The sequence below is a fragment of the Mixophyes fleayi genome, chromosome 5 (genome assembly GCF_038048845.1).
Source record: "Mixophyes fleayi isolate aMixFle1 chromosome 5, aMixFle1.hap1, whole genome shotgun sequence".
Taxonomy (NCBI): Eukaryota; Metazoa; Chordata; class Amphibia; order Anura; family Limnodynastidae; genus Mixophyes; species Mixophyes fleayi.
This window is the reverse complement of record NC_134406.1, coordinates 204662149-204686870: the sequence shown is the minus strand read 5'-3', so window position 1 is coordinate 204686870 and position 24722 is coordinate 204662149. Positions and strand designations below refer to the sequence as shown.

General features: G+C 46.7%; 1 protein-coding gene across 5 annotated transcripts in view; it reads left to right on the top strand.

The window, feature by feature from the left end:
• Positions 1 to 24722, top strand: part of MTCL1 (microtubule crosslinking factor 1) — a 161396-nt gene that overhangs the window by 50825 nt on the left and 85849 nt on the right. For all 5 annotated transcript variants that reach the window (XM_075213306.1, XM_075213309.1, XM_075213305.1 and 2 more), the window contains exon 3: positions 908 to 1066. In XM_075213306.1, the coding sequence (XP_075069407.1) occupies positions 908 to 1066 (159 nt within the window). The remainder of the gene's footprint in view (positions 1 to 907; positions 1067 to 24722) is intronic.

The following is a 24722-nucleotide window of genomic DNA, read 5'->3' as shown; positions in this document are numbered from 1 at the left end:
AACACACACACTAAGGTCCATTTTCTCATAAGCCAATGAACCTACAGACACTAGGAGGATATACAAACTCCATACAAATAGTGACTTGGTCAGAAAAGAACCCATGGCCCCATGGCTGTGAGCCAACAATGCTAACCACTACTCCACCATATTTTTCAAAATATTTATTGAACTGCTAAATAGCCTAAAGTAAAATAGCAGTGGATCCAATTTTTGTGATCACAATAGTAGATGTAAGAGCAGCATAGTAAAAAGTATTATCACACTGGGGATTTTTCAGCAGTAATTATGTCATTAATAATCACAGCTAAAAATGTCTGCATATATATTTATATAGGCATGCAGTAAATGTTATTGCAGGAAATTTGTACTGACAGTTGCCGCTTGACTTAGTTATTTAGCTCAGCGGATAAAATACTATTGCAGAATGGAGGTCTATTAAACTGTATTTTCTATGCTGGCTTATCTCACATTCATAATTATTTTCAGAGGGCTTTGGAAATATTGCTCATTAATTGCTCATTTATTAAATGTAGCGATTTTCCACTGTAGAAAATCGTAGCTCAACAAGTGTGACACTACCCTTCAATGAAGAAGTCTGCCTGTGGTCCTAATTGTACTTGTCACTCATGCCTGTGCTATGAAACAGTGGAAGCGACACAGTAAGAAAGACAATACCAGAGGTGCATAATATACTCTCTTTAGTCTTAAACCTGTTATTACTGATTGCTAAGATCTCGTTGGTTTCCATTCTCTTTACCAGGGCACCAGAATGCATATGGAAAATGATCTGCTAAAAATAAATCTCCTTCAAAGTCACTGTAACCTACTTCTATGTTAACACCTGCTGTTTCCGCGCGAGGACTTTTACACCCTGTTCAATGTCTGTGTGTATATGTGTTCACAGGTAGCCAAAGATGTATCTGTCAGATTGCACCACGAGCTGGAAAGTGTGGAAGAAAAGCGAATCAAAGCAGAGGATGAGAATGAAATGTTGCGTCAGCAAATCATTGAAATGGAAGTGTCCAAACAGGCATTGCACAACGAACTGGACAGGACAAAAGAGGTAAGGACTGCATTGCTGCAACTGTGTCCCAGCAGTAAGGGTTGTTTCTATGTGACTGTGGTCCAATTTCAATGTGTGTGTGAAGATGGAACAACTGTAGCCATTTAGATCATCATAATATTCCTAATCTCAGAGTCATTGGACCTGAGTTTTCTGGGACAAACCATGTTACAATGCAAGGGGTGCAAATTAGTTTATTATGTTGCACGTAAGTTAAATACTGGCTGCTTTTTCATCTAGCGCACAAATACTTGATAGCTTTATTTTTACACTGAAATGTAAAGTTGATCAAGGACATGCTATCCAACTATAAATTTGTCCCCACATTTTCAATTTACCTCCCCCTCCAATGCAACATGATTTTACCCAGGTGCAAAGTTACTCCTTTTTTATGCTTTGCTCTCCTTAATGACTCAGGCCCATTGAGTGTGCTGATCTTGTATGATGTGCCTCTCGTGTGATTATATAAGTAAGGGCTGGTCTGCATGTTACCGGGTGCAATTTCATGATGAGAGGGGGAATGGAGGCCAGTGGGAAGCCACAGACTGAGAGTTAGATAGTGTAAGGAGCAGCTCATCCAACAGCAGAGCCAGGCTCCTGATTCGGGATGATTCTGGCATCAAACACACCTCAATATGAAATGAAGTTTATATATCCAACTTGTTTGTCTTGGGTGAAAATTGAATCAACACTTATTTATTTACATTTATTTAGCATGCTTCGTAGTGCATTATAATTGGGCATAAACACAGTACGAAATCAAGACTGGGTAGTAATTGACAAAGAGGTAAGAGGACCCTGCCCTCAAGGTTACAATTATTAACATTAATTAAAGATCAGTGTTAGAAAATAAACCTGTTTTTTCTCCATTCCTCACTTTGTTAAATGTATTTATTTGATAGATGTTGCAGGAAACAGTTTGTCAAACTTGGCTGTAGCTTGGCACTTACAGCAAACTATTTCTTCCATTCTTCAATTCTATCATATCTTGTTTTATAACTTTTATGCTGTACGGTGATTAGATCAGGTGTGCTGGGTTTTAAGTGTAAAGTAGGACAATGCATGCTCTAAATTTGGGAGATCCCCATCCTTTCCTGTCCCGTAGAATACAGGGACCAGTATGAAACATAGCCAGATTGCAGCCCCACAAAGTAGGTGACAAAGGGTTATCAAAGGTTGTATCTCGCAGCTGCCACTATGGTAAGAGCCCCTGTGAAAGTGAAGGGAACAGACCATGAAATGTATCTTATAAAGCACAGTGGGAGGACATTATACAAGCCTATTAAGGATATAGAAGCTAATGGGAAACATTAACTGACCTCAGTGTGTTAGCTTTACAAATCATTCTGTTTTGTTACAAAAGACATTCTTCTAGTACCCTTTATTTCTCTATGGTCACAGCGCATCTGTGTTAGTTGTTTGTAAATATCTCTGGCTAAACCCTTTAACTGTCTTTATAGTAAATGTAGCCAATTGTTTCTTTAGAGTATGTCTGATAAAAACCTTTATTTCTATTAATTGCTGCAAAATCGTATTGGTTAGCTGCTTGCCATTACAAGCCATTTTATATATTTTATATCATTGTCATTATTTTTTATTTTTTTATTTTGGTAGACATTTTTCCTCTAATTGTTTCCCTAACATAAATTATGCTGACAATGGGTAATTTATTCAGTCTTCTCATGTCTGGTGCTATAAAGGTGACAAAAATGACTCTCTTTTTTTTCTAAATCTCGTCTCCAAAGCTCTCATCTCATCTCAAGATCTCATTTACACTCACCGGGTGGCCGCGAACAAGTCAAAATTGGGCTCAGTGTCACCAAGGGGTTGTCATACCATGTAAAATATATTAGAATTAACAAAGCAAATTAAATATAAATCACAATAAACGTAGGAGAGAATGGAGCAGGTACATTCCTGTATTTGTAAACAGAATGACATAAGGGGTGTTGGAAAAGAAACATTCTACTGGACTTACAAAAGCAAAAAGACGTTATTCACACAGTACTGGAATTATAATAATAGCTTAACACCACGGGCAGTCTGCACTTTCATTTTGGTGAGAACAGACTTCTCCTCACCTGACCTATGACATCACTGGCTCTCCAGTCACATCGCCATGGAGATAGTCTTGCACACATTGTGTAAAGTGAAGTGGACTTGTGGTGATTGGAAGATTATTATCTATATTTGTCAATACATAGAAACTATGCAGATGTGTCATTAAACTAGAATGTTTGAGTATAGATAGATTAGAAGTTATAAAAAGCATAAAGTCACCATAGTGCCCAATAGAGACACATTAGTCTAGTTATCATGAGGAAGCAGAGAAAACAGCAGCTATAACCCAGCCCCTTTTCCTTACAAGAAATAAAAAAATAGCATTATCTTTTCCTTATACGCAGCTGCTAGAACTTATTTGGTGTCTTCTTTGTCTTGGACTCATGCTGCTGTTATTGCCAAGAAAACCTCCAGACAGTTGCCTTGTTGGACTTCAGATGCTATTGGGGGCAGCCCTGCTGAATACCACAAAGCGCAGGGAGGATTAAATGCAGGGTAGCAGCTGCACAGGGATTTGTTATGAATAGTTTAAATGGTTTTGTTAAAAGAGTGAATGAAGCAGAGTTGCCTGGAAAAGAAAAGGGAGGGGGGTTGGGGTGTTTTCTATGCTGCAGACACAGTCCACAGCTGACAGACCCTTGTTATTAGTAATGAAATCAGACAGCTCCTGTGATTTGACAGTGATGAGATTTCCTTGCTCTATGAGGCCAATTTATTTCAACCACATTATTCTAGGAATAACGCGTCGCTAATAGTATTACCGTTAATACGGTAGCCCAAAATCAGCATTAAAATGACAATACTAATGGTAATACTGCGCACTATAACCGTAGTAATGGTAATAGTGCGCAGGCTGCGTTATTATTCGAATAACGCGGCCGAATTGAATTGGCGCTTAACACTTTATTCCATTCCTCCACTATTTTCAAACTTCCCACGAATGTGTCGTTTCGGAAGGATGTTTCCACTGTGTTGTTTCCACTCATCTGGAAGAAGAAAAAGTGTGGAAGGTTCCTCCATTCTTTGTAATACTGAGATTATTACTTAAATATCCTTTGGGGCCCTGGTTTTAAAATGTCACCCCTTCTATGACTCAAGTAGTCCTGCATTACATGCATATTAGAAAATAGACAGTATGGGCCTGATGTACAGTCAGATGCAAATGTAACGCCCCCTGCGGGGAAAGACAGGGACAGACGCAACACAAAAGAACTCACCTTGTAAACGATGGTCACCTCCAGTCCGCTTCCGATTTCCCAGCTGCGATCCAACCCCAGCAGATCCGCAGCCGCAGTCACCTCCAATCACGTCCCTCTAAGATAGAGACAGGGATTACGGCCGTGCCTACCAGGTAAGGGCTGTCCGAGACTACGGCAAAGAACAAGGGCACAGTCAGTCCAAGCTCCTTGCCGCCTCCTCACTTTGTTCTTGCCAAGACGCGGGGGACTACAGGCACTGAAGGCCAAGACTAATCCGAGGACTAATCCCGCCTCAAGTACCTCACACACCTGCCGGTGAGGGCCTAACCGAAAGGGGAAATCGAGCGTGATACTCACCGGGACACTCCCACTTCCGATCCGGTTCTCCTGCACCTTCCCGACTCCTGCGGATGACAAGAACACACAGCCTCCCTCTACGCTCTCCGTGAGACTAAGATGGCACCCACAAAACTGGACTAACTACAACAGCGACCCGACCCTAACAACGTTCTAATGGTCGGCAACGCAACTACGTCAAAACACTAGGACTAACTAAGTGTGGTGCACTAACGGAACTACTCACTTACACGCTACGGGGAACACCAGCCGGTGTTCACAGCCTAAACCGGAGGGCGGTTCCTAACCCCCTCACCCAGGTCGTACCAAGAAGCTGCCTTCTTGCTATGGAGTCACACACAGGCCCTAAGTACGGGTTCTTTAAGCCCGGCTGAGGCTCAGTAGAACAGCACACTAACCCGCGGGCCGACTGCCGCCCGGAACAGCCGATCGAACTGAACCGCCCGACTGCCTGTACTCGGGTATCTCACACGTGTCCCTACGTCCGGAACCACAGGTCCACCTGCACGGAACCGGCCTTGAGGACCCTTGATCAGAACCACGGCCGCCCCTGGAACTGCCTCAAGGTGTGCTGCACTGCCACCAACTCACTCAGCCACCCCCCTTGGGTACCAGTGTGACCCCGGGGACCTAAGGGACAGGAAAACTACGTGTGTTCTCCCCTGACTATGTGTATGCTGGTACTTACACTTGTCCCCACAGCACGGGTTAGCACAGGAAAACCACAGGAACAAGAGCCTACCTTTAATGGGGGCCTGACGTCTTGCCCCTGGACACAGTTATATAGCACACCAAAATACTGTAATGTAAACTACACTCGCCACACAGACAGAATAAATAGATACAGTATACAGTACCTTGCCCGCTACTTACCCGAACACACCGCTATTAGCCAACCAGCAGGTTGCTACAGCACCACCGGAGCCTACTCTCGACCGTACCTACTAACCACGTGTGCTCACCTCACACAGGACCGCGCCTACTCTCACGAGGCTCCCACGCCTCTACCACACACCACCAGGGCCTTATGCCCTACACACCATGGGTCTCTGCCCAGCTACACACAGAGCCTTGTGCTCTGATTAATGGGCCTCAGCCCCCTCTCTACCTCAGGGCTCTGAGCCCACTCACTAGGGCCTTATGCCCTACTACCTAGGGGGTCCTAGCCCCTGCCTGAGGCCTGTGGCCTCCCTAACTACCTAAGGGCCTTGTGCCCTTGTATACCTGGGGCTCAGAGTCCCCCTCACTAACTAACAGGGGCTTGTCCCCTTTTATATCAATATACTAATGGCCTACTGGCCCACTACTTCGTTGGGGCCTAGTGCCCAGGTCCCTGGGCCTTGTGCCCCTAATTTAGCGTGCCACGGGCCTTGTGCCCGACTGTGCCCACGGGCCTAGTGCCCGACTTTATCGTTGAGTATACTTACCTGCTCTGCGCAGGATACTCAACTTGCCACGCCGTCTTCTGTTTCTTTCTCCGGGTCTTCCAGACCCTCCAGCCGGCGGCGCCTCTTCTCCGCTTCGGCGCTGGGTCTCCTGTTGCAGCTGGGGCGGGGGCGCTCTCAGCCCTGACAAGGGCTCCCCGCCGGCGATCTCCGCTCCGGCGGCTTGCTTGAAGTCTTCTGGCGGCAGGGTAGCTCACGGCCCTTACAAGGGCCCCCTGCCGCCGCTGCTGCTGCCTCAGTTGCTGGACGTCTGGAAGAGACGTCCTCTCTCTTCTCCGCCGACGGACTTCTGGCAAAATGGCGCCACCCGGCGACTTATATAGTCGCCGGCGTGACGTCATCAGCCGGCGCGAGCGCTGATTGGCTCGCGTCGGCGCCAATCTTTTGAATGGCCGGGCGCGAGCCGCGATTGGCTCGCGCATCCGGCCGCTGATTGGCCAGCGGGGAAAGATGAGCCCTGATTGGCTCATCCTTCCCCCGCGCACAGGACCTGCAAGAAAGAAGTTATACTCACCGCCGCTGGATCGATGGACGGGTAAGTTCTTCTTCTCTTCTTTCTTCCTGCTGGGCACCATCGGGGACCTCTTCAGCCCCTCCAGGGGCACAGCGCTGCCGGACATCTTCGCCCTCTTCACGGGCACCGGCTCCGGCATCTTCTGTCCCTCCACATTTCCGCCGCCTTTTTCCATTGTGGTCCCCACAATCAACGTCTTCTCCTCTACGTCCACCTCCAAGGGTCGCTTACCGGCATCCCTGACTTGCGTCCACCGGGTCCTTCGCGGTAAAGCCCTCTTGCGCAGGATCCACACCATCCTGGCAACTTCCTCGCCCGAAGTCGGTATCCAGGGAGTCTCTTCCTCGGCGCATGCCGGAACCTCCCATCCGTCCGATACCTCCTCGGTTGTGCGGGAAGCTTCTTCAGAAGGTGACAACATCCACCACTCTCCAGCTGCGCTCTCTAAAGTACAGTCGTCGTCCGGCAGTACTTCTTCAGCAGCTCTCTCTTCCGGGGTACTGATGGCTTCCACCCTCTCAGGTACCACCGGGCAGACATCTTCACATGTCTCCGGACACAACGTTGCCCCGTGGAGGGTCTGCTCAGTTCTCCCTTCGTCTTCAGGGACCAACTCTTCCACAGCCACGGACAAGTCGTCTGACGTATCCGACGTCTCCAATACCCCGGCTCCAGCATCCGGCTGACGCGGGTATTCCTGTCGCGAATCTTGCTTGGACGGGACGATCACCTGCGATCCAACAGTCAGCAGGCTCTGCCGATCCTTCCCTCCAGATTCCGACTTCTCTTGAGACCATGGATGGAAGGCTTCCTCGTCCTTCCACTCGAAGACGTCTACGTCGTCCCATTCATCGGAGACTTCTTCGTCCTCCCATTCACCAAAGAGCTCCTCGGCAACTGGGCACTGGTATGCGAAGTGTCCAGGCAACCCACACTTCCAGCACAGCATTTCTTCCACCTGTTGCCGTTTAGTACCTCTGTTCTTCTTCTTCCTTGTCTCACAACGTTCCAGGATTTGCTTCGTGAACGCTGCCACTTCGTCACGAGAGATGACACAGCTGTATCCCTCGTACAGCGGAATGATCCCCCGATGAGCCATCGTTGATCCTGCCGACTACGCCAAAATGTAACGCCCCCTGCGGGGAAAGACAGGGACAGACGCAACACAAAAGAACTCACCTTGTAAACGATGGTCACCTCCAGTCCGCTTCCGATTTCCCAGCTGCGATCCAACCCCAGCAGATCCGCAGCCGCAGTCACCTCCAATCACGTCCCTCTAAGATAGAGACAGGGATTACGGCCGTGCCTACCAGGTAAGGGCTGTCCGAGACTACGGCAAAGAACAAGGGCACAGTCAGTCCAAGCTCCTTGCCGCCTCCTCACTTTGTTCTTGCCAAGACGCGGGGGACTACAGGCACTGAAGGCCAAGACTAATCCGAGGACTAATCCCGCCTCAAGTACCTCACACACCTGCCGGTGAGGGCCTAACCGAAAGGGGAAATCGAGCGTGATACTCACCGGGACACTCCCACTTCCGATCCGGTTCTCCTGCACCTTCCCGACTCCTGCGGATGACAAGAACACACAGCCTCCCTCTACGCTCTCCGTGAGACTAAGATGGCACCCACAAAACTGGACTAACTACAACAGCGACCCGACCCTAACAACGTTCTAATGGTCGGCAACGCAACTACGTCAAAACACTAGGACTAACTAAGTGTGGTGCACTAACGGAACTACTCACTTACACGCTACGGGGAACACCAGCCGGTGTTCACAGCCTAAACCGGAGGGCGGTTCCTAACCCCCTCACCCAGGTCGTACCAAGAAGCTGCCTTCTTGCTATGGAGTCACACACAGGCCCTAAGTACGGGTTCTTTAAGCCCGGCTGAGGCTCAGTAGAACAGCACACTAACCCGCGGGCCGACTGCCGCCCGGAACAGCCGATCGAACTGAACCGCCCGACTGCCTGTACTCGGGTATCTCACACGTGTCCCTACGTCCGGAACCACAGGTCCACCTGCACGGAACCGGCCTTGAGTAACCTTGATCAGAACCACGGCCGCCCCTGGAACTGCCTCAAGGTGTGCTGCACTGCCACCAACTCACTCAGCCACCCCCCTTGGGTACCAGTGTGACCCCGGGGACCTAAGGGACAGGAAAACTACGTGTGTTCTCCCCTGACTATGTGTATGCTGGTACTTACACTTGTCCCCACAGCACGGGTTAGCACAGGAAAACCACAGGAACAAGAGCCTACCTTTAATGGGGGCCTGACGTCTTGCCCCTGGACACAGTTATATAGCACACCAAAATACTGTAATGTAAACTACACTCGCCACACAGACAGAATAAATAGATACAGTATACAGTACCTTGCCCGCTACTTACCCGAACACACCGCTATTAGCCAACCAGCAGGTTGCTACAGCACCACCGGAGCCTACTCTCGACCGTACCTACTAACCACGTGTGCTCACCTCACACAGGACCGCGCCTACTCTCACGAGGCTCCCACGCCTCTACCACACACCACCAGGGCCTTATGCCCTACACACCATGGGTCTCTGCCCAGCTACACACAGAGCCTTGTGCTCTGATTAATGGGCCTCAGCCCCCTCTCTACCTCAGGGCTCTGAGCCCACTCACTAGGGCCTTATGCCCTACTACCTAGGGGGTCCTAGCCCCTGCCTGAGGCCTGTGGCCTCCCTAACTACCTAAGGGCCTTGTGCCCTTGTATACCTGGGGCTCAGAGTCCCCCTCACTAACTAACAGGGGCTTGTCCCCTTTTATATCAATATACTAATGGCCTACTGGCCCACTACTTCGTTGGGGCCTAGTGCCCAGGTCCCTGGGCCTTGTGCCCCTAATTTAGCGTGCCACGGGCCTTGTGCCCGACTGTGCCCACGGGCCTAGTGCCCGACTTTATCGTTGAGTATACTTACCTGCTCTGCGCAGGATACTCAACTTGCCACGCCGTCTTCTGTTTCTTTCTCCGGGTCTTCCAGACCCTCCAGCCGGCGGCGCCTCTTCTCCGCTTCGGCGCTGGGTCTCCTGTTGCAGCTGGGGCGGGGGCGCTCTCAGCCCTGACAAGGGCTCCCCGCCGGCGATCTCCGCTCCGGCGGCTTGCTTGAAGTCTTCTGGCGGCAGGGTAGCTCACGGCCCTTACAAGGGCCCCCTGCCGCCGCTGCTGCTGCCTCAGTTGCTGGACGTCTGGAAGAGACGTCCTCTCTCTTCTCCGCCGACGGACTTCTGGCAAAATGGCGCCACCCGGCGACTTATATAGTCGCCGGCGTGACGTCATCAGCCGGCGCGAGCGCTGATTGGCTCGCGTCGGCGCCAATCTTTTGAATGGCCGGGCGCGAGCCGCGATTGGCTCGCGCATCCGGCCGCTGATTGGCCAGCGGGGAAAGATGAGCCCTGATTGGCTCATCCTTCCCCCGCGCACAGGACCTGCAAGAAAGAAGTTATACTCACCGCCGCTGGATCGATGGACGGGTAAGTTCTTCTTCTCTTCTTTCTTCCTGCTGGGCACCATCGGGGACCTCTTCAGCCCCTCCAGGGGCACAGCGCTGCCGGACATCTTCGCCCTCTTCACGGGCACCGGCTCCGGCATCTTCTGTCCCTCCACATTTCCGCCGCCTTTTTCCATTGTGGTCCCCACAATCAACGTCTTCTCCTCTACGTCCACCTCCAAGGGTCGCTTACCGGCATCCCTGACTTGCGTCCACCGGGTCCTTCGCGGTAAAGCCCTCTTGCGCAGGATCCACACCATCCTGGCAACTTCCTCGCCCGAAGTCGGTATCCAGGGAGTCTCTTCCTCGGCGCATGCCGGAACCTCCCATCCGTCCGATACCTCCTCGGTTGTGCGGGAAGCTTCTTCAGAAGGTGACAACATCCACCACTCTCCAGCTGCGCTCTCTAAAGTACAGTCGTCGTCCGGCAGTACTTCTTCAGCAGCTCTCTCTTCCGGGGTACTGATGGCTTCCACCCTCTCAGGTACCACCGGGCAGACATCTTCACATGTCTCCGGACACAACGTTGCCCCGTGGAGGGTCTGCTCAGTTCTCCCTTCGTCTTCAGGGACCAACTCTTCCACAGCCACGGACAAGTCGTCTGACGTATCCGACGTCTCCAATACCCCGGCTCCAGCATCCGGCTGACGCGGGTATTCCTGTCGCGAATCTTGCTTGGACGGGACGATCACCTGCGATCCAACAGTCAGCAGGCTCTGCCGATCCTTCCCTCCAGATTCCGACTTCTCTTGAGACCATGGATGGAAGGCTTCCTCGTCCTTCCACTCGAAGACGTCTACGTCGTCCCATTCATCGGAGACTTCTTCGTCCTCCCATTCACCAAAGAGCTCCTCGGCAACTGGGCACTGGTATGCGAAGTGTCCAGGCAACCCACACTTCCAGCACAGCATTTCTTCCACCTGTTGCCGTTTAGTACCTCTGTTCTTCTTCTTCCTTGTCTCACAACGTTCCAGGATTTGCTTCGTGAACGCTGCCACTTCGTCACGAGAGATGACACAGCTGTATCCCTCGTACAGCGGAATGATCCCCCGATGAGCCATCGTTGATCCTGCCGACTACGCCAAAATGTAACGCCCCCTGCGGGGAAAGACAGGGACAGACGCAACACAAAAGAACTCACCTTGTAAACGATGGTCACCTCCAGTCCGCTTCCGATTTCCCAGCTGCGATCCAACCCCAGCAGATCCGCAGCCGCAGTCACCTCCAATCACGTCCCTCTAAGATAGAGACAGGGATTACGGCCGTGCCTACCAGGTAAGGGCTGTCCGAGACTACGGCAAAGAACAAGGGCACAGTCAGTCCAAGCTCCTTGCCGCCTCCTCACTTTGTTCTTGCCAAGACGCGGGGGACTACAGGCACTGAAGGCCAAGACTAATCCGAGGACTAATCCCGCCTCAAGTACCTCACACACCTGCCGGTGAGGGCCTAACCGAAAGGGGAAATCGAGCGTGATACTCACCGGGACACTCCCACTTCCGATCCGGTTCTCCTGCACCTTCCCGACTCCTGCGGATGACAAGAACACACAGCCTCCCTCTACGCTCTCCGTGAGACTAAGATGGCACCCACAAAACTGGACTAACTACAACAGCGACCCGACCCTAACAACGTTCTAATGGTCGGCAACGCAACTACGTCAAAACACTAGGACTAACTAAGTGTGGTGCACTAACGGAACTACTCACTTACACGCTACGGGGAACACCAGCCGGTGTTCACAGCCTAAACCGGAGGGCGGTTCCTAACCCCCTCACCCAGGTCGTACCAAGAAGCTGCCTTCTTGCTATGGAGTCACACACAGGCCCTAAGTACGGGTTCTTTAAGCCCGGCTGAGGCTCAGTAGAACAGCACACTAACCCGCGGGCCGACTGCCGCCCGGAACAGCCGATCGAACTGAACCGCCCGACTGCCTGTACTCGGGTATCTCACACGTGTCCCTACGTCCGGAACCACAGGTCCACCTGCACGGAACCGGCCTTGAGTAACCTTGATCAGAACCACGGCCGCCCCTGGAACTGCCTCAAGGTGTGCTGCACTGCCACCAACTCACTCAGCCACCCCCCTTGGGTACCAGTGTGACCCCGGGGACCTAAGGGACAGGAAAACTACGTGTGTTCTCCCCTGACTATGTGTATGCTGGTACTTACACTTGTCCCCACAGCACGGGTTAGCACAGGAAAACCACAGGAACAAGAGCCTACCTTTAATGGGGGCCTGACGTCTTGCCCCTGGACACAGTTATATAGCACACCAAAATACTGTAATGTAAACTACACTCGCCACACAGACAGAATAAATAGATACAGTATACAGTACCTTGCCCGCTACTTACCCGAACACACCGCTATTAGCCAACCAGCAGGTTGCTACAGCACCACCGGAGCCTACTCTCGACCGTACCTACTAACCACGTGTGCTCACCTCACACAGGACCGCGCCTACTCTCACGAGGCTCCCACGCCTCTACCACACACCACCAGGGCCTTATGCCCTACACACCATGGGTCTCTGCCCAGCTACACACAGAGCCTTGTGCTCTGATTAATGGGCCTCAGCCCCCTCTCTACCTCAGGGCTCTGAGCCCACTCACTAGGGCCTTATGCCCTACTACCTAGGGGGTCCTAGCCCCTGCCTGAGGCCTGTGGCCTCCCTAACTACCTAAGGGCCTTGTGCCCTTGTATACCTGGGGCTCAGAGTCCCCCTCACTAACTAACAGGGGCTTGTCCCCTTTTATATCAATATACTAATGGCCTACTGGCCCACTACTTCGTTGGGGCCTAGTGCCCAGGTCCCTGGGCCTTGTGCCCCTAATTTAGCGTGCCACGTGCCTTGTGCCCGACTGTGCCCACGGGCCTAGTGCCCGACTTTATCGTTGAGTATACTTACCTGCTCTGCGCAGGATACTCAACTTGCCACGCCGTCTTCTGTTTCTTTCTCCGGGTCTTCCAGACCCTCCAGCCGGCGGCGCCTCTTCTCCGTTTCGGCGCTGGGTCTCCTGTTGCAGCTGGGGCGGGGGCGCTCTCAGCCCTGACAAGGGCTCCCCGCCGGCGATCTCCGCTCCGGCGGCTTGCTTGAAGTCTTCTGGCGGCAGGGTAGCTCACGGCCCTTACAAGGGCCCCCTGCCGCCGCTGCTGCTGCCTCAGTTGCTGGACGTCTGGAAGAGACGTCCTCTCTCTTCTCCGCCGACGGACTTCTGGCAAAATGGCGCCACCCGGCGACTTATATAGTCGCCGGCGTGACGTCATCAGCCGGCGCGAGCGCTGATTGGCTCGCGTCGGCGCCAATCTTTTGAATGGCCGGGCGCGAGCCGCGATTGGCTCGCGCATCCGGCCGCTGATTGGCCAGCGGGGAAAGATGAGCCCTGATTGGCTCATCCTTCCCCCGCGCACAGGACCTGCAAGAAAGAAGTTATACTCACCGCCGCTGGATCGATGGACGGGTAAGTTCTTCTTCTCTTCTTTCTTCCTGCTGGGCACCATCGGGGACCTCTTCAGCCCCTCCAGGGGCACAGCGCTGCCGGACATCTTCGCCCTCTTCACGGGCACCGGCTCCGGCATCTTCTGTCCCTCCACACAAGTCCAACTGAACAGTGCAAAAAGCACTTTTAGCCAAGGATCCGTCTCAGTTTGCATTCAGACTGAGATGGATCTCCCTCTTACACCTCTCTGGGCTTAGAGAGGTGGAACAGGGAAGTTAGCGGGCGAGCCTAGCAATGTAAAGGGGTGTTCACGCACTTTACATGCTGTGCCGATTGAAAGCAGCCACAGATAGATCTCTAGGAGACGTATCTTTTGTGGGTGCTTTTTGCTTGTGCAAGTGACCTTGATGTATTAAAAAAAATAAAAAAAATGATTACATTTTAAAAAAAGCTGTGCAACCCCTTCCAAACAGCATAACCAAAACATGTGCTGTTTGGGGGGAGAGGCACAATTTGTTTTTCTTTTACATTTATTTATTCAGTAATCTGCTTTACAAGGGCGCTGTGAGTGATACACTAAAATGTATCATGCACACTGGCCTGTAAGGCAGCTTAAATCAGATTCTAGTTATCATTTATTTAGTACAAACTACACAATGACAGCTAGAATGTGATTGGTTGCTATAGGCAACATCTCCACTTTTTCAAACCCGCAGTTTAGTATATACACCCCCAGAACTGTTAACAGCATAACCAACCCTTGTGTTGTTTGGGGGAGAAAAGAACAATTTATTTTTTTTTCTACTTTTTTTTTTATTTAGTTATCTGCTTTACAGGGCGCTGTGTATGATACTCATGCACATAAGGCAGATAAAGAGGCATGTTTGTGCAATTTGCACAGTATTCTAAGTCGCACGAATCTAAAGATCTGCGCCACTCTAAATACTGTAAAAAGTACAGGATGCAATTTGCACTTATGATTTCAGTGTAATTTGCATCTGACTGTAAATGAGGTCCCTGGTGTACGCTAGCTCTAATTTGTTGCAAAATGTAAATCCTTTTGGGGAGTGGGAATGGCCGTACAAGAACAGGAAAGTCTCTGAAGATATACCATCTCTACTCCTTTATATCAAATAGGTTATCTCGATAAAGAAAACTCTTGTTCTGCATCAGCAAAACAAGGCAAACCGGTGCACCTACTTCATACTCCGACTCCTACCTTTCCCTGGGCAAACCTGTGTTCACAATTCTGGGCACACTCGCCCAAATGCAGATTGACGGCAGGCCCAAAGCTTTATAAGTGAGCAGAGTGGCTGTTTTGCTCTTTGTAAATTACCTCTATGCGTGCTTCATATTTTCATATAGATCTGCTGAATATCACAATCAATTATTACTGACATTGGAGTGTCCCAGAAGTTATAATACCTTAATAGACTTGTGTAGATTAAGGTTGTGTGGTGAATTTGGCTGCTGTGATATACGCTCTGAAGGATCAAAGGGTATATGGAGATCAAAGGGGGTACAGGAAAAGAAAGTAATGTAGATTGTTAATAATCTGTGTTGCAGAATTAGAATTTAGGTATGTTTGCCTTTGGTCATGGATGGGAGTAGTGTACTGTAATTTGCCAACAACAAAAATGTGTTGCCAGATGCCTGAGGCGTTACCTTTTGGCTGCTGTGGTAAGTATGCCATACTTGCCAACTCCTGGAAACTTGTTTCCGGGAGAGGGGGCGTGATGAATAGCATCGTTTTGCAAATCCCCCCCCCCCCCCCGGGAAACGTAATTTGCATCGCGGGGGCGGGGCCAAAATGACGCGATTGGCACCCTGCCCCCTCCCCCCCTCCAAAATGGCGTGATTCACGTGATATTCAGGATCCGGGAGAAATGCCAGCTCGCCCGGGAGCCCGGGAGACTGACCCGAATTTCGGGAGTCTCCCAGACTTTCCGGGAGAGTTGGCAAGTATGAAGTATGCCTATCGCAGAAGACACTGCAGTTTTTAAGCAACAATTTATAATCCAAACAAAGCTATGCACAATATTGAAAAGCACAAAACTGTTAAATACAAGGCCTCTTAATCACAATAGTGTCAGTCCACCCTAAAACTCTCCAACCTCTCACAGTAGTATATGTTGATAGAGACATTGCATATTAAGATCAGAGTTGACAGTGAACTGCTGGGAAACCAGAATGTCGGCACTGTATTTGGAGAATTATGTCTAGAATTGGTGCAATAGGGGGATATATGTGAGAAACCAATTGATAAGAAATAGAAAACATTTTAGTATTGCATATTTTGTTCTATCTGTGTTACAAAAGTATCATTTTATTTTCAGTTTATTCTTGTTTTACTATTGTGCTAATACTTATGCTGTATACAGTAGGCAAGAATTTTATGCAACAGCTTGACAGACTGTTGCTTTTATCAGTTTGTATTTTGCACATAGAGTACAACACTAGAAGGTCTTGTCATTTCACATTATCAGCATCTAATGTAACGTGCCAGGGAATGGGCTGAGTAGGACGTACAGTAGAATTCCGCTGTGGTTTCTTGGCAAGAACAGATTGTGGCTTCTACCCTACTTGCAGAATAAAGTTCAGAAATAATGTGAGAGCACTCAACCATTATTATAGATGCGAGGAGGCCATATTATAGTGCATTCATTTTATTAAACAGAATATTTCCACCAGGAGTCTCTAATCATTTTTTCTATAAAGCAAAAGGTAAATTAAATATTAAATTATGTATTATTAAGCTTTTAATCAGACATTCTCTGCATTCAAGCATACAGGTTGAACTCAGACATACATTATGATCATGTGTCAGATGTATTTTATCTATAAGTTATAGATTTGTTGCTGAATGATTTAGAATGTTTACATGCTTTATTTACTTTATGTATATTTTTTATGAAAATATTTCTGTTTATAAAAAATTGCACTGACTCCATTTGGAAGGATTAATTAATTAATACTAATGCTCTGTACAGTATAACACTATCCTAATATTCATGAGTTAAAATGATAAAATGAACTGAAGTTTTGGACTAATTTAACATGAATTGAATTTTGTGGTGGAATAGGCTATTTCATACTCGCCTACTGTCCCGGAATTTCCGGGAGGCTCCCGAATTTCGGGGACTGCTCCCGGGCTCACGGAGGAGTATGCAAACCTCCCGGATCCTATAAATTGCCAAAATTCACGGCATTGAATATCGGGTGTGGGGCTTAATCGCATCATTAAGCCCCGCCCTTTATTCGAGACCGTGAATTTCAGCATTTTATAGCGTGGTGACGTCTCTGCCTCCTCCTATACCTGTCACATGACCTATCCTTTAGGATCTTCCGGAGTGTGGGCTATTTCACAGTTGTATGCAGTTCTGACAATACACTCTTCAAGTTCCACTTTTGCTTTGCTATTCTGAATGTCCATTTCACACAGTATTTGTAAATTCGCATTTTGCACACTTTGTAGTGGCTCATTAAGGCTTGGAGGATGGTCAATTAATTTTGCTCTTGGTTTGATTGGGGTATGTGGGAAATGCTGCACCCAAATGAAGACCTGACCAGTTTTGAAAATGTTGTTCATGTCTATTCAGTAGTCTTGCAATTGTGTTTCAGTATATTTTCATGCATTTCTGCACTTGTGTGCCTGTCTCAATGCTGCTATGTTTTGTAAGGCTGGGCACACACTGCAGAAAATTTCCCCCGATGCGATGTCGTTAATGATTATACCTACAACTGAGAGTCCCGATCAGCATGCCGATTCATGTGTACACACTATACACGTTTTACCTTCTGATCAGTGCTCTTCATCTGTCAGAACCGTCGGCTAAAAAGATAGCGACTCTGTAAATTCTATGGAGATCTGCCTACGCTGCTGGTCGTGAGAGCATACACAATGCAGAATTTGCTCGACATTTTCATCTTTTATAGATATTTTTAGTTTGTTAATAAAATCATATCAAATGATATGTGCATTGGAATGATAAAGCATGATCGTGGGAGCATACACATTAAATGGTCATTTATCATGTGATTGGCACTTTAATCAGGTGAAAAACTTTTAGGGCTAGATTTACTAAGCTGCGGGTTTGAAAAAGTGGGGATGTTGCCTATAGCAACCAATCAGATTCTAGCTGTCATTTTGTAGAAGGTACTAAATAAATGAAAGCTAGAATCTGATAGGTTGCCATAGGCAACATCCCCACTTTTTCAAACCTGCAGCTTAGTAAATCTAGCCCTTAGTGTTTACCCAGCCCAAGTTTTGCAACTTCCACTACACAGTGCAGAGAATTTCAGTTCAACTTTAGAGATCATGGGGTAAATTTATCAAACTACGGGTCTGAAAATCACATTCTAGCTGTCATTTTGTAGAATGTACTAAACAAATGATAACTAGAATCTGATTGGTTGCTATAGGCAACATCCCCACTTTTTCAAAACCACAGCTTGATAAATTTACCCCCATGTGTTTGCTCCAGTAGTGATGTCGCTGTGTTTAAATGGGGGAATGAAACAGCAATTTATAGTGAGGAATAGTGACCCCACGTGCATTACTGTTATCCATAATAAGCAAAGTATATTATCTTCATGTTCAAAAAGAATGATAACATATTAGAACCTAGACTGCAATCTGCAATCCCTTGGGTGTTTGTGCCCAAATACTAATTTTCTAATATGTACATGCTGCCACTCTTCCTTGAATTGAAGATTAGCACTTTGTCTGCGCTGCTGACTGTGCCCTTTACAGTACACCGAGCATAGTAATAAATCATTTTGTCCAGGAGTCAGATCACTGATGAAATTTGTCTAGCCAGGTCAGTCTGGTCTTGCTGGATAGAATCCTCATGTGTAGGTGTCCAGATTATAGCACAAGTATCTGGAGATGATCTATATAAGCCCCGGGGATCAGGACTGAGTGATTCAAATTGCTCTATGTTCTCTACTGAAGTTCATGTCGGGACTATGAAGCAGAGACAGGTGGAAAGCTGAGAACAGACAAAAGCTTTGACTGCTAGGAAATATATAAATATTACATGATTGAAATGCATTAAAAATATGTGTTTATTATTATTTATATATCTATATATGGTAAATATTGTGATAGTTGGGAGACTGCAATCCTCCAGTTGCATACAAGTCCAATAAAACACCCACAATGAGTTCCTTGCACACACATGTGCTGAAAATTATGATGAGTCAATAATGATATTTCACTGGTCCCATGTTCCTTCTAATATCTTGTTTTATTATCACAAGACATTTTTAGTATTCCACATAATTATCATTATATTTAAACAGGGGGCACAGAGTATTTATTACAATATAAGAGGGGCATTACGATTATTATTATTTCTAAACAGGGGCACAATTTATTTATTATACTATGATAGGTAGCACAAAAATTATAATATTTAAATAGGGGAATGTTGTGTTTATTATATTATATTAAGAGGAGGCACAGAATTTGTATTATTACTAATAGGCAGGGACGGTCTGAGCTTTGCTTTGCTTTTTTTTAAAAAACAAACAGACTTATGCAGAATTGCAGTGACTGTGTCATCAGTGCACCCTGGATGGGTGCACTCTGTAGGAGCAGCATGGTCTGCACAATTAGCCACACTCTGCCTCTTGTAATACAGAGGCAGTGCGTGTTGATTCCGTTTACATAGGTGGTACACATGACACATGTGCGGCCACTGACTTCATCTCTGCTCCTCCTTCTTTAGATACTTGGTATCTGAGCACCTCTCTTCTCCCCCTGCTTCACTTATTGTGATTGTCTGCACCCCTCCACTCCCCTGTATGTCTCTATCTATTGCACCCTGTCTCTTTCTTTTTGTCTGTCTCTAGCTCACAATGTGTGCCTCTGTCATGTGTGTGTGTGCGCACACGTGCACGTTTTTGTCTTCTCAATCTGTAGATATTCTTAGTAGCTGCTCACATCCCACTGATCATACAAATGACAATAATGCACTACTTTTAATGTCAAAAGTACCCTCATGATAAATTTGCCAAATAAATAAAGCACTGTTCATGTGGTAGTAATTAGAGATGCTTGGGCTCAGTTCCCCGAGAACTGAACACACCCGAACTCAGCAGATCCAAGTACTGAACCGAGTCGGCTCGGTACTTTGGCGCACCCTCGGAATTGAAAATGAGGCAAAACGTCATTGTGAAGTCATCGGATCTCATGAGTTTTGGATTCTATGAGTACCGCCCTCCACGGCGCTCCAGCGCCATTTCACAGAGGGACACAGAAGGGGTAGCACAGTTCTTGGCAGTCTCTAGTGCAGTTGGACAGCATCATAGGGAAAAAAAAAAGGAGGAGGGGTAGCAGTGTTCTTCAATGTCTCCAGTGACATTCAGGAGAGCTCCATTGCTCCATTGCTAACTGTCATTGCTGAAATACAAATAATAGGGCTGGCAGTCTTGGTGTGAATCTGCAGTCACATTGTACTGTGTTATAACACACAAAGAGGAGAGCTCCATTGCTAATTGTCATTGCTGAAATATAAATACTAGGCCTGGCAGGTGTGGTCTTATGAATTTGCAGTCAAATTGTACGGAGTTATATAGGTTACACACAAAGAGGAATGCTCCATTGCTCCATTGCTAATTGTCATTGCTGAAATTTAAATACCAGGGCTGGGAGGCTTAGTCTTTTGAATTTGCAGTCCAATTGTATGGTGTTATATAGGTAACACACAAAGAGGAGAGCTCCATTGCTAATTGTCATTGCTGAAATTGAAATACCAGGGCTGGTAGGCATGGTCTTTTGAATTTGCAGTAAAATTGTACAGTGGTATCAAAATGGATTCACAGCAGTACACAGAAGAGCAGGAGCACCAAGCAGCTGCTGGCACCAGTCATGATGATAGTAATCCCTCTATGTCATCTGATAAAGCCTATGTTAAAGTGCATAGTGTTTGTAAGTCAGGGAAACAAAAATATAATAAAACACCTTTCACCTTGAAAAAAATACCTGTAATCTAGGCAAAATTATCTGCAGAAAAAAATAAAATTGGCAACATGCCATTCTACACATGCAGTGGCAAGAAAAGAATGAGGCCTTCGCCTTTCTCTATGAGTGCTAGTTCTGCATCTGTCACTGAGGTATATTCTTGTAAGGTCAATTGTGACCAAGAAAGACCATGTCATTCGGACTCTCCAAAAGTGGTGTCCAAATGCTTTTGCGTGTAAAAGCCGAGCTGGAAGAAAACAGTAAGGCATTGGAGGAAAATGTATGTTCAGCTTCACAAATGACACAAATCCCTGAGAAGAGTCTATCCACGAGTGCTATGTGTAATCCTGACCATTCTGATAGTGTATCCACAAAAAAGGCTCCTTTCAGCATTTCTGCAGATGTGTGCATGAACAGCCCAAGTGTAGCCGGTGATACACAAATTGAGGATGTCACTTTGGAATTGCAATAGGATGAGGGAGATATTTGTGTAGCCAACGAGGGCGCTAATGAGGATGTTGATGAGGATGATGTTGTTTGTGTAAGTCCTGCATCGGTCCAAGCAGTTCTTCCATGTGATAAGAAGAAGCCCATTGTCATGCCTGGACATAATTCCAAAAATCCACCTCTTATGTGTGGAATAATTTTTACCTAAATCCTGACAACAGTTGTCTAGCCATTTGTAGTGTATGTAAAGCCACAGTCAGTCAAGGTGGGGACCTTACCCATCTAGGAACCTCGTCCATGTTATGCCATTTGAAGCAAGTTCTTGGCAAGCTGTTGGGAAAATTGGAAACTTATGCTAAAAAAATAACAACAAGTAGTCCATCATCAGCTAGGTCCCTTCTGTCAGCTAGATCCCAAAACCTGCAATCTACACCCACAACACCATCCTCATCAATATCCTCAGTAGCGATCGGAGTTAGTCCCGCATCCAAGTTGCTAAGGCTAGATGACTCCTCCACTATCCTGGATTCCTCAGAAGAATTCTTGAGCGTTAGGCCCACTGCTGCTGCTGCTAGGGGTGAATCTTCATCCCAGAAGCAGACCAAAAAGAAGACTGCTAGTAGTTTACAACAATTGACTGTTAAACAATCCTTTGCAAGAGGAAGCAAGTATGAAAGCTGTCACCCAGTCGCAAAGCGGATCACAGACGCCATAGCGGCTATGCTAGTATTAGATCTGCGTCCGATATCCACTATTAATGCAGCTGGTTTTAGACAGTTACTTAAGTGTCCTTGTACGTCACATTTGTCAGAGGCACGCTACTCTGTATATCACCGACTTCACTAAGAGGCATACAGCTGACAATCTGTTACAAAAACTAAGGGATGCCATTGCAACATGGCTTATTCCGCTTGGACTCTCCTCATATGTCATTTCTGCTAACACCATCAATACTGTGAGAGCATTACAGCTGGGTGAATTCCATCACATTCCCAGTTTTGCTCACACAATAAACTTGGTGGTGCAGAGCTTTTTAAAAAATGACAGGTACATGCAGGAGATGCTGTCTGTGGCGCATAAAATATCTGTTCATTTCTGGCATTCAGCAACAGCATGTAGGAGATTGCAGCAGCCACAAGAGCAATTTCATTTGCCCTGCCACCAAGAGGTGGTGACAAGGTGGAATTCCACCCTGCATATGCTTCTGCGAATGGAGGAACAGCGAAATGCCATCCACGCTTACTTCACAAGCCATGACATTGGGAAAGGAGGGGGGATGTATTTTACTCAAGCGCAGTGGAGAATACTTTCCGTGTTGTGCAAGATGCTGAAACCATTTGAAGTAGTCACCTGTGAAGTGAGTTCAGACATTGCTAGCTTGAGTCAAGTGATTCCATTAATTAGGCTTTTGGAAAAGCAGCTTCAGAACCTGAAGGAGGAGATTAAACAAAACAATTACGCTAAGTATGTCAGACTTGTAGATCAAGTACTTTATTCGCTTCGACAGGATCCAAGAGTTATCAAAATCTTGAAATCGGATCACTACATTTTGATGACTATGCTTGATCCTAGGTTCAAGAGCTATGTCTTCCCTTTGTTTCCAAATGACCCAGATCTGAAGAGATGCAAGGAGCTCCTGATGAGCAAGATGACAGCTCAAGTGTTACGTAACAGGACAGCGTCCCTTCCTTCAGTTTCTCAGTCAACTGCTGCCAGGAAAAAACGTAGCTTTCCCAAGAGACCCAGGGATGATGCAGATGACTCAGCACAACATTTTGACATCTGGTCTGGTCTAAAAGAATTGACCAAAAAACGGGACACTTCTGCCGTAACTCCACCTGATACTACTATCAACATACACAGGATGGTGGAGGATTATTTTCACGACAGCATAGAAATAAACATCAGACAGTCCCTTTACATACTGGGAAGAAAACAAGGGAATTTGGAGTTTTTAGCACAGCCGGGAACCTTGTCAGCGATCAGCGTAGGAGGCTACTTCCTCAAAATGTGGAAAAGATGATGTTCATAAAAATGAACTTCAAGTTCCACGAGGAAGGCCTTTCCCGCCAATTACATCAAAATACTGAGTATTTTTAACCCAAAATGGCTTTTCCAGGATTAGGTCTCTGTAATAATCTTTTTCCTTTTCTTGCTTGCACAGTGCTCACAGTTGAATACACTTTACTGTGTTATGAGTAAAGTGGGAGTCATGCAAAGCTGGAAGGGGTAATTAGCATTGTGTCATTCATTATTCATTGCATGTTTTCCATTTTCTCTTCCAGCTAATTTTAAAATACATTCTTATTTTATTACGCGTTGTTAAATTGTCTTGTGCTTCTTTGTGATAATCATTAAAAAAAATAAAATCAAGGATCGTCTTTAATAAACTAGTAATCAATAGTCATGTATAGGGTAAGCCCATCCTGCACTGACACTTGAAGTTGTGGATACCCTTATAGTTCATTTGCACATAACCACCTAATAAGTTTGCTGACCTGACACTGTGATTTCTTTTTAAAAACTCATTATTGCATTAACAAGACTGCCATATTGATCTTTTCTGCTTGAGAAATTTTACTGTCATGGATCGTAAGATTTTACTTGTGCATTTCAGCTTAATGGAATAACTAATTATTACTGTTACATTGATACATGCAGCAGTCTGTGATAATTAGAGAAGTGCAGTAACCATCCTCCATTGTTAATTTTCGATATGGGGATTCATGATCACTACAGGTATTTCAGTTCACAGTGCTGATTGCATGCAAATACAGTCATCCTGGTATAGTTCAGAAAGGAAAACAGTCCTGCCGCTGTGTAAAGAAATTGAAAAATATAGTTACTATAAATCCTTTATGTTTTTGTGTTGATCAAGCAGTTCACTATAAAGATGAGACTACTCTCTCAAACAAGGGAAACCATGTCTTTCTAGAAGGACTAAGACATTTAGCAGTGGGCTCCTGTCCTGGTGGACCCAGGCCAGATGCCTATTTTGCCTAATATGACAAAAGGGCTGTGAATCCCCTTGTGGTGTAACCAGTAACATTCCCTTTGCTGTCAGTATTTTGTCCCTTGGGAAAGGCCTTCATTATAGCTCCAAACCAGCAAAGCCTGATCATTTACAACTGATTTACTTAAGTCATTATAGTCATTATATAGTAAAGATGTTAACCTATGGACATGTATACAAGGGTCTGATTATACTTTTCAGTTGCCTTAGGAATGACAGAGAAACCCATGTACTGTGTATCTATTGGCCCATATGTGTACTGTACACCTCCCTTAACCATTGATAATGCTCAATACCATGAATTGCAGCATTGCACTTTTTTTTAGTGTTTAGTCTATTATGAAACGTACACTTCTTGATTTGCTTTCTGCTGTAACCCATTGGTTCTTTAATTCCTCCTCAGAAGCTCCCAAAACCAAAACAGGTCAAATTAGACTACGCGAGAAGCTGCAATATTTTTACTATTAATGATAACTGTTTGTGTATTCAAACTGTGTCTGACCTATCAGCTCCAGTACCAGTTTTTATACTTTGTTGATTCTCCTTAGAGCTAATCTGGTCTTGTCAAGTGCAGGTGACATCATTGAGTTGCACCCTCATGCAGGAAATAATAGCAGCGGTCAGTAGAGTAACCGTTAACAATGATCTTACATGTATGGTCATGTTGTAAGCGCCATTAAGCTGCCTTAATTGTATCTC